The following is a 10,491-nucleotide window of genomic DNA, read 5'->3' as shown; positions in this document are numbered from 1 at the left end:
TAAATTTTATTCTGTAATATATAAACAAATATTTGGCAAATAATAAAATGTACACCTTACAAATAATGAGTAAAAAGCAATAAAATTAAGCATTTAATTATTATGGTAAGGACTTATTTTTTTAATTTGGAAAATATGTTGGTTTTTTTGGAAAATATGAAAAGAATTTTGTTGACTTTTTTGAACTAACAATGATCAAATCATTATTAGATTAAAACAACTTATAAAATATGTAACTCTAAACCTTGATTATATGACATTGTTTATTTACGCTCAGAAAAAGTTTATCCTTAAAGAGAAAAAGGGACAAACAGGACTAGGTACGAATTTTAATACCTAATTTTAGGTAGACCAGGCAGAGTTGTTCCCCTTTAAAATATAGAATCACAACAAATGTCACGTTTTGCTACCCCAAACTTTTCTCATCTAACAGATGAAGACTTGAAACATGTTTATGAACCAGCAGAAGATTCATTTTTACTCCTCGATGCTATAGAAAACGATTACGAGTATCTAAGAAAACAAGAGTAAATATCTTACTATATAGATATAACAAATGACCACAAAATTAGAACAGTAACAACAAGCAACAAAAAATTAAAAATGTTCATGTTGATAGCTTATATTTTAACTTTTAGAATTCTAGAATACTATTTACACAATTATTGTGTCAACTATAACAAAACAATGTTCATACTTATATAGTGTGACAGCTATAATAAAAACTCGTACAAATATATATAGGAAAATAGAAACATAAAAACTAATATTTTATTAACTGTACTGATAAACCATGAATGCTGCTGTATGAAGCATATTACTCAATTATTTTACAACTATAATGCAACAGTTTGATATCTACAAGGTGATAGATATTACATGTGTTACCATTATTTGACAAATTTTAATAAAACAGTGATATCTTTGGAGAAAGTAAAACTCCAACTAACCCTTGGTAGTACATGGTATAACATTGTATAATAGTAATAGATGAGGTTAAAGTTTCTTATAGGTGTAGATGGTAAATATATTTTTTTTAAACAATGAAATTCATTAATCGCACTGTTTTTCATTGTAGACCAAGTATTTGTGTGGAAGTAGGGAGTGGATCAGGTGTTTGTATTACATTCCTAGCTAGGGTACTTGGAGAGTCTGCAGTTTATTGGTTTGTATGATTCATTACTGGATTCTACTTGAACTTGAAAATCCATCCTCTTTTTTTTAGCTCCCTTGGCCCAAAGGGCAAATTGATGTTTTTCATCACTTGCCTTCCGTGTCCTGGTCAAGAGACATTTTTATGTCCCATTTTATGGGTATTCTATATGTTATCTGGTCTATGTGTCCACTAGCCTTGCGTTAGTTTGTTTGTTTGTCTGTCTGTCTGTCCATCCCACGTCAGGTTAAAGTTTTTGGTCAAGGTAGTTTTTGATGAAGTTGAAGTCCAATCAACCATAATAATAATGTTCCTTATGATTTATGATATATGATCTCTCTGATGTTAATGCCAAATAAGAGTTTTTACCCCAATTGCACAGTCCACTGAACATATAAAATGATAGTGCAAGCAGGGCATCCGTGTACTACAGACAAATTCTTGTTTATCATAACTTTGTCCCAATCTTTTTTTGCCTTGAAATGATTCTTCTTATAAAAATGTCACTTGAATTTGTTTCTATATATTGAATTTTATTTAATTTGAATAGAAAGGTGCCTTGTCATAATAATGCAGTCATACATAGTTATAACAAACATAGTATCAATAAGGTGCAATGAATAAAGTGTCAATATGAATTACCTGAACCAGAAACAAAGATAATAAAACAAATGAAAAAATATCAAATACATGATTAAATGTGACTGGAACCTGCCTCTCTTGCTTGAAACCCAGATGAAGTTAGAAGGGGGGCAAATCTACAACAAGGCATTATCAATTAGGTACAATAATTGAGAATGGAAATGGGGAATGTGTCAAAAAGACAACCAGTGATTTTGCTAGCGCTTGTCACTTTTGTAATTTACGAAACGATCTTCGCATTGACAAAAGTATTTCAAATCAATTTCGTGACTTAAATTTTGAAAGTTGAAAAAATATTTTCGTATTAAAATACTATTAATCTACCTGTCTTTATGTTTTTGACAAGTTTATGATCCCCAGGTAATTAACATTTGCAACAGGTGTGACAAGTTGTCATTTCAACTAATCAGCTTATCGCCATTGGATGGGTCACTAATCCGTTAATTAAACCTCATAATTGACCATCATAATTATTTTCCCAAGGAATATCAGTCAGTCGGCATTTAATCAACTAGGACTATAAAAAAAAGTTTCGTCATTTGATCAAAATCGATTCCGCCAGCCATTCGCATTTCAATTTCTCTCAAACGATAACAATTTGATGTTCGTTTGTCGTAGATTCGTCATTTGAACGCATTTTCGTCATACTTGATATAAATTTTTATCAAAAACTTTCGACAAATTCCATTTAAAATATAAAACTTTATTCAAAACAATCAGAAATGTTTTCACGAGTCAAACAGGTGCTTCCTGTACTGTGTGCTATGCATGCGTGAAAGTATTCCTTTGACTATTTATAGACAGCTAAAATGTAAAATACGAAATAATTTAGTATGAATTAAATGAAACGAATATATATCTCTAACTAAAGGAATTTAAATCAAAAAATGATAATTTCCTGATGAATCAATCCAGACTTGTTTTGAATTTATTATCCACGTGTCTTCTTCTTCTCTAGGAAAATTCCTCTGCAACGGAGCACCTTTGTCACATGGTAAAAAAAAAAGCCCTTATTTTTATTTAAAATTGTTTAAAAACATGGAACAGACTAGATTAGAATAAATACAATCCTTACAGAAATATTGTTGTCCTAAAATCATGTAGTAATGTAAAATCTATCATAAAAATATTTACACCTACTATTTTATGTTCATTAAGCATAAAATATTGTTAGTCAAGATATCTTAAAACGCACAGATTTAAAAGGAGTGGAATAGATATAATAGTAAGAAATAAAAGTACTCAGTTGAGTTTATTTATTTCTTGACAGAAATATAAAAGGATATCGTGTCACTTCCCGTTTTCATTTATTTTTAAAACTGAAAGTAGAAAACGTGATCTATTCTTGATTTGTGTACAACCTCCTTACACTAAGTTACAGTAATTATAATCGTTCCAAAAAGGATTTTATTCATTTCCATTGTAATAGAAATGATTTCCAAATATCGATTTAGACGTTTAATAAGGGTAATGGTTATGCAGTGAGATAATCATTGCAAGTTAATTTCTGCTGTGATTTCTTGTTTAAAAAAAATGGAATCTAACTTTTGTTGATCAGGAATGTCCTCTGGAACAAACTGTAGAGAAATTGTGAACTAAATTTCCAGATCCCATGTCAGAATCTTTCCTAATAAGAGCCAATACAGCCAAATCATACAATAACTGCCAATCATGCCTAAGTCCTGTAAAGACCCCTTTAAAATCTGACAAAGTTAAAGATCAAGCTAGTAATATACATCCGTTGGTCTTTTCTGTTGCACAAAATTTTTTAATAGTGCGCAAAAGTGACTTAAGTCCTCAAAATCCTAGCTTAAACCCTGGAAACAACCACCCGACCATAAAACAGACAACAGCAGAAGGTCACCAATAGGTCTTCAATGCAGTGAAAAATTCCTGCATCCAGTGGCATCTTTCAGCTGGCCCCCAAACAAACACATACACTAGCTCAGTGATAATGAATGCCATACTAAACTCCAAGTTATACACAAGAAACTAAAATTAAAAATAATACAAGACTTACAAAGGCCCTCCCCCATACCTCTAGCCAATGTAGAAAAGTAAATGCATAACAATACGCACATTTAAATTCAGTTCAAGAGAAGTCCGTGTCTGGTATAAGAAGATGTAACAAAAGAAAATAAACAAAATGACAATAATACATAAATAACAACAGACTACTACCAGTTAACTGACATGACAGCTCCAGACTTCATATTGAGTATACTCTCATTCTCTCAATATTGAATTTTATTTGGTTCCAATAAAATCCAAGAAAAGAAGAATTATATATATATGTAAATTAATAACAGAAAAGGAAAATCATTTGCCATTCAGTTTTAATAAAATATAGTATATACATGTACATGTATAAAGCAGATTAACATATATAAGTAATATGTCAATGAACATTGTAGGTCAACAGATATTAACCCAGTGGCTGCTAGAGTAACTAGAAAGACAGCAGAGAGTAACAATGTACAGGTGGAACCAGTCATCACAGATTTGGTAAACTTAAATTTGTTAGTAGACATAAGAAGATGTGGTATGAGTGCAAAGGAGACAACTCTCCATCCAAGTCACAATTCATAAAAGTAAACCATTATAGGTCAAAGTTCCATCTTCAACACAGAGCCTTGGCTCACACCAAACAGCAAGCTATAAAGGGCCCCAAAAAATTACTAGTGTAAAAACCATTCAAACAGCAAAACCTACAGTCTAATCTATAAGGAAGAAATTGTATTAAATATTTACATTTATCCATCTCCTCACATGTAAGGTAATAATTTTTCATTGTTTGGTTGTTGTTTGCTTGACATTTAGTTGCAAATATTTCATGGATGTTGAGGACAACTTTTGTATTGATATTCTAGCAGATCATGTCTGTGGTACATATATATATATGTCTTTTAGCTGAATATTTCTATTTGTGACAGCTTTGTCCAATCTTTCTTTCATTTATATTGCATGTAAATTAAGAAATTGAGCGTATGTTTATATTATTGTAAAAATTGCAATGAGATAGGTGTTTCACAAATAAAAACTCAAAATAATAAATACATGTAATTATTTTTTTGAATTTACAGTAAGCTAGATTAGAAGCATCAATTGCAACTGATAAAAAGTACTAAAAAATGCAGAATTGACACCTAATAATGTTTAGCGAAAGGTGCTTTATTATAACAATGCCATTGTATAGTTAAACCAAACATGGGACAAATGTATCAATAAGCGGAAAGGAACAATATGAAGCACCTGAACCTAATTTGGGTAATGATAAAGATAATTAAAAAAAAATTAAAATGAATTAATGAGGGAGGGGGACAATCTATTACAAGGGGTTATCAATTAAGTACAATATGAGAGTTGCCTCCCATTGTAAGCAATTTCCCTTCTATAGCACCTGTCTGACCTGATTTACAATATCTTGTTAACCAATGGATAATTTCTAAATTTGAGGTTGTTTTCCATGTACCGGTAGTGTCTTGTAGACCAAGCATGTTTTTTTTTACTTTTTGATGCTCATTCATGACTATATTTAAACAGTCTTATTTTACGTTTTCAGGTTACAGGATTACTACCAAGGCTATATAAGAGTGTAGATGTACTACTGTTTAACCCTCCCTATGTTGTGACCCCTCCTGAAGAGGTAATTAAAACTTAAATTATTCCTCTACAAATTTATGAATTGGTTTATTTCAATATATCACTTAGTCGATTTGAAAAGCTTACTAGCACTTGTGTTTATGTAGTTAATTGAATATCAACTATAAGGTTAATAAAACTTTAAATTGAATTGAGTTAATACAAGTTAGCACGACTGATATCAATTTTGTACAGACTGGCCTAATAAAAACATTGAAAAATGACCTCAAGTAATTCTATTGTTATTCAACAAAATTATAGGGAATTTTTATTGATTTACTTTAGTGGTTGAGTGTTTAAAATTAGTGTATTCTGATTTGTGCTTATTGGCAAGTTAAAATTTGTTATTTTATGGTTGATTAACTATACATCGCCATCAAACGTATAAAATAAATCAAATTATCTTTCAAATGCAGATCCAGGATTCTGGAAGAGGTTGGGGCAACTTTGATGCAGTATGACCCTCAAACAAGATTTACCATAAATTTAGCTCCATTGAGGGCTAAGCACCCCCTTGCCAAATGTACCTCTCTATATGTAATGAACCCTTATACAGTCTTACTCCTGATGATCTGATTCAGATTTTATATACAAGAATAGTAACATTATATAAAAGAGGATGTGGTATGATTTTAAAGTTTTGGGCTCTTTATAGCCTGTTGTTCAGTCAAGGCTATGTGTTGAAGGCCGTACATTGACCTATAATGATTTACTTTTATAAATTGTGACTTTAGATGGATAGATATCTCATTGGCACTCATACCACATCTTCCTATATATATGATTGTATGTTTGTTTGTTTGTTTGATAGGTTGGTAGTTACTCTATAGAAGCATCATGGGCAGGTGGCACTGACGGCAGACAAGTAATGAACAGATTATTTCCCAAGGTCAAGGACATCTTATCACCAAAGGGAGTCTTCTATCTGGTTATAGTTAAAGAGAATAATCAAGGTGCTTGCATTGTTTAAATACAAGTGAATGGGATTGTTGCAAATGATATATTTTTTGTGATTCCAAAAATACTGAACTTTAAAAGTCACAAATATTTTTTAAAACTTTGTTTACTGATCTGGAAAGTAAATATCTTTGAAAAAATTGATATACAAAAAATAAATACAGTTAACTCTCGTTGACTTGAACTCGGTTGACTCGAAATTTCAGATGAGTTGAAGTTTTCACATGGTCCCGAAATTTGTTTCATATAAATGTAAGTAATTCAACTCCTGATGAGTTGAAATTTTGGTTGAGTCAAACTAAATTTACAGTCCCAAGGTTAACAAAAGCATTCAAAATTCATTATCTATCTCGAACGAATACACATATGTCAAAAACATGAAACGTATGAAAATGTATTTAAAATGTTTACAAAGCAATTAATTGTCATTTACACTAAGGAGCTTGGGTGTGTATAAAGTAAGGATTATGACTTCCGTTGATGATTGATCAACTCAATCGACGTCTTGTTGTATTTTCTTTCAAAAAGAAAGAGTGAGATAAAACAAAATGAAGAGAAATCTAAATTTTCTAAAATCTCTTGTATCCCAGAATAAACAATTTTGTCAACTATAAACAACCTGAATAACGAAACTATCGATTGGAAATTACTTTCTCGGATAAAAGCCATCGGAAAAAATTGTAACTGAAACAATTGAATAAGTAAAAATAGATTTATTATAATAATGAAAGACTATCAATCTAATACCAGAATATCGATCCCCTTCTCATATTCACCTCGATTTATTTTAGCTTTACCAAGCTAAGCAAGAGTTGTGTCCCTTGGTTTGTCAAATTTCCGGTTTTTATACGCCCGTTGTCTTTTAGACGGGACATATTATGGTATACCGTTGTCCGTCTGTCCGTCTGTCCGTCGTCCACACTTCGGACAATAACTCAAAAACACTTTCACCAATTTCCATGAAACTTAAGTGAATTGTTTATATCTATTGACGTAAGCTCCCTTTGGTTTTTTTTTAATTTCAGATTTTAAGTTTTGGATTTATGGGGCTTTATTCATAAAAAAGGGGGGATTTTTTCAACACTTCGGACAATAACTCAAAAAGGCTTTCACCAATGTCCATGAAACTTTGGTGAATTGTTTATATCTATTGAAGTAAGCTCCTTTTCAATTTTTATAAATTTCAGATTTTAAGTTTTGGATTTATGGGGCTTTATTTATAAAAAAAAGGGGGGATTTTTAACACTTCGGACAATAACTCAAAAAGGCTTTCACCAATGTCCATGAAACTTTGGTGAATTGTTTATATCTATTGATGTAAGCTCCCTTTCTATTTATATAAATTTCAGATTTTAAGTTTTGGATTTATGGGGCTTTATTCATAAAAAAAAGGGGGATTTTCAACACTTTGGACAATAACTCAAAAAGGCTTTCACCAATGTCCATGAAACTTTGGTGAATTGTTTATATCTATTGATGTAAGCTCCCTTTCAATTTTTATAAATTTCAGATTTTACATTTCTGTGTTATGAATTTTTATGCTTAAAAAAGGGAGGATTTTCCAATTTTGGGACAATAACTAACACTTTCACAAAATTTTATGCAACTTTGATAAATTGTTTATATTTATTGACATACGCTCCCTTTCCATCTTTATAAATTTTAGATTTTACGTTTTCTTAAGTAATGAATTTTTATACTTAAAAAAAGGGGGATTTTATGAAACTTTGGTGAATATATTAATGTAACATCCCTTTTGATTTGTATATATATTTCTAGTTGATCATATAAATTCATTTAAAGCATAAAAGACAAGTTAAAAGAGCAAAGGGCGTATCATGCGCTAAAGCGCAGCCCTTTATTGTTTGAGTCGAACTATGTGTATCTCAAAATATTTCTCTGGTCTGGCTGACTTCGAGATAACGAGAGTCGACTGTAACAATAAAACTTGTATATTTTTTGCATTTTGTCTGATTGCACTTTGTGCTGATTTTTAAGCTAGTATTTTGTTTTACTGTGCATTCATTTGTGCATACCAATTTTTCGCGGATCAAGGAAAACTTACAATTTCTTAGATATTTAATTTCTTGGTTTTGCCAAAGTCTGCATATATAGGCATATCGATAATTTGGAATTCGTTGGAACATTTAATTTCGTGGTTCACCTGTCACACTGTGTCCACAAAATCCACGAACATTGATATCCAACGAATATTAATGAATCCACAGTATGAGCCTTCTTATTGACCCCCTGAAATAAAATCATATACGTTAATCTGTGTTCTTGCTATTTCTAAATGAAGTATATATTGTATTTTTCTTTTTACAGATGACATAGAGAAGATAATGTTGAATGAAGGCTTTAAAATGGAAAACATCCTTACAAGGAGAACTGGTCCTGAGTTACTGTCTGTGTTAAAATTCACTAGGTTGACTAGATAGTGCATTATAATAAAAGTGGAAGGCTCACCATGATGTTGTCAGAGATACAGTATTGCATTATAATCCAAGCGAAAGGCCTTGTCATCATAGGGTCAGAGTTACAGCCAAGAGGACTCACCATTACAGGGTCCAGAGCTGAGAATCCATTTATAATTAGGTACACTTCTCAATCAGGTTCTAGCAAACAAACCACTGGTGGTACAGCAGCTAAGTCCTGGCAGTATAATAAACATGTTCTGAGAAGGAAGTGCTGGATTTGAGATCTAAGTTTAAAGTCAGATTTGATAACATCTCACTAGTGTACTGGTTAGAAAATCAGTTGATGACCAGTATTTCTAAAAGCTGTTAAGCATAATTAGGCATAAGAAGAAAATTGATGCAGAATATCAATTCCCCCAACTGTTTTTGGGAGAGATTACAGCATTTATTGAACTTGAAAGTTGATTCTATCTATCATGACTTTGATAAGCTGATATTGAATGTACTTGTTTAATAAACTTGATGAATTCTCTTAGTAGTGACACTGAATTGTGCCAAGTTATTCAGATATTTTCAATAAAATCTATTTTAGTACACATTTAACATAGAGTTATTCTATGCGGTCAAGTTTTGCTCATTGGTGAAGGACGTATGGTGACCTATAGCTTTTAATTCCTGTGTCATTTGGTCTGTTGTGGAGAGTAGTCTCTTGACAATCATACCACATCTTCTGTCTCATATTCAATGTAAGGATAACAATGAAGAATGCAGTTTATTTTTCCTGTTGTTTCTTAGAAACAAACATGCAATATATAATCGGTAAGGCTACAGAATAATAAAAAGATCTACAAAGCTTATTTTGAATGAAATATGAGTAAAAAAGTATAGAAAACCATCATTTTGTTATAAAATTGAGAATGGAAACCAGAATGTGTCAAAAGTAGTGTTGTCAAATTGTACACTTTTTCCTAACCGGTTACTCGGATAAACTTTCGACCGATTAACCGGTTAACCGGTAGTTTAAGTTGGTGTTTGAAAGCTTTATCAATAGTAACCTACCCTTATATAAGATGAGGTATGAGAGTCAATTTGACAACCTTTCATCCAAGTCATAAATTTACGCTTATGGAATTGAAGTTTGTCCTATGGCATTATAAGGCTTGTCTGTGAGGATTCCTGCATGGCGAAGTTTGACTTCTAATAATCGAATACACCGTATCAACTATATAGCGATTGTACCAACTTCAGATTGAAAAATAAAAAATAAACTTCTTGATCTCGTAGAATTGAATATATCTGAAACCGATTATTCTTTCCTTTTCTCTTGTTGTCTCCGAAAATAATGTGGAGTGTTTCAATTTGAAATGATTAATTATTAAAATAAAAAGAAGATGTGGTATGATTGCCAATGAGACAATTCTCCACAAGAGACCAAAATGACACAGAAATGAACAACTATAGGTCACCGTACAACATGTTTCTTAACTTTGTTTACTTGTTTCTTTAAGTGCGTTACCCGTACTATCACGTATACATTGAGTACATTCACATTTGTTTGCATTTTACAATTTTTGAGTTAGTATTTCGTTTAAAATAAGACTAAGCCTAGCACTACGGAGGTTGCACATTTAGATGTAGGTTTACACAATATTAAATCAAAAACGAAACAATGAAGTA

The 10,491-nt window shown here is 31.4% G+C and overlaps 1 protein-coding gene across 1 annotated transcript; it reads left to right on the top strand.

Annotated features, from left to right (window-relative positions):
* The first annotated feature begins 339 nt into the window (after positions 1-339).
* LOC143053985 (methyltransferase HEMK2-like) lies at positions 340-9,349 on the top strand. Its single transcript, XM_076226813.1, has 6 exons — positions 340-527; positions 1,079-1,165; positions 4,210-4,300; positions 5,358-5,441; positions 6,249-6,390; positions 8,723-9,349. The coding sequence occupies exons 1-6, from the start codon at positions 394-396 to the stop codon at positions 8,833-8,835; spliced, it is 651 nt and encodes a 216-aa protein (XP_076082928.1). The 5' UTR covers positions 340-393; the 3' UTR covers positions 8,836-9,349.
* The last annotated feature ends 1,142 nt before the right edge of the window (positions 9,350-10,491 follow it).

This window comes from Mytilus galloprovincialis, chromosome 12, assembly GCF_965363235.1.
Source record: "Mytilus galloprovincialis chromosome 12, xbMytGall1.hap1.1, whole genome shotgun sequence".
Lineage (NCBI taxonomy): Eukaryota > Metazoa > Mollusca > Bivalvia > Mytilida > Mytilidae > Mytilus > Mytilus galloprovincialis.
This window is presented reverse-complemented; position numbering and strand designations above follow the sequence as displayed.

Excerpts from the sequence above, each read along its gene's own strand:
- LOC143053985 (XM_076226813.1), top strand. The coding sequence starts at position 394 with ATGTCACGTTTTGCTACCCCAAACTTTTCTCATCTAACAGATGAAGAC. Across the intron at positions 4,301-5,357 it reads AACCAGTCATCACAGATTTG|GTTACAGGATTACTACCAAG; the intron begins GTAAACTTAAAT and ends TTACGTTTTCAG. Across the intron at positions 6,391-8,722 it reads AGTTAAAGAGAATAATCAAG|ATGACATAGAGAAGATAATG; the intron begins GTGCTTGCATTG and ends TTCTTTTTACAG.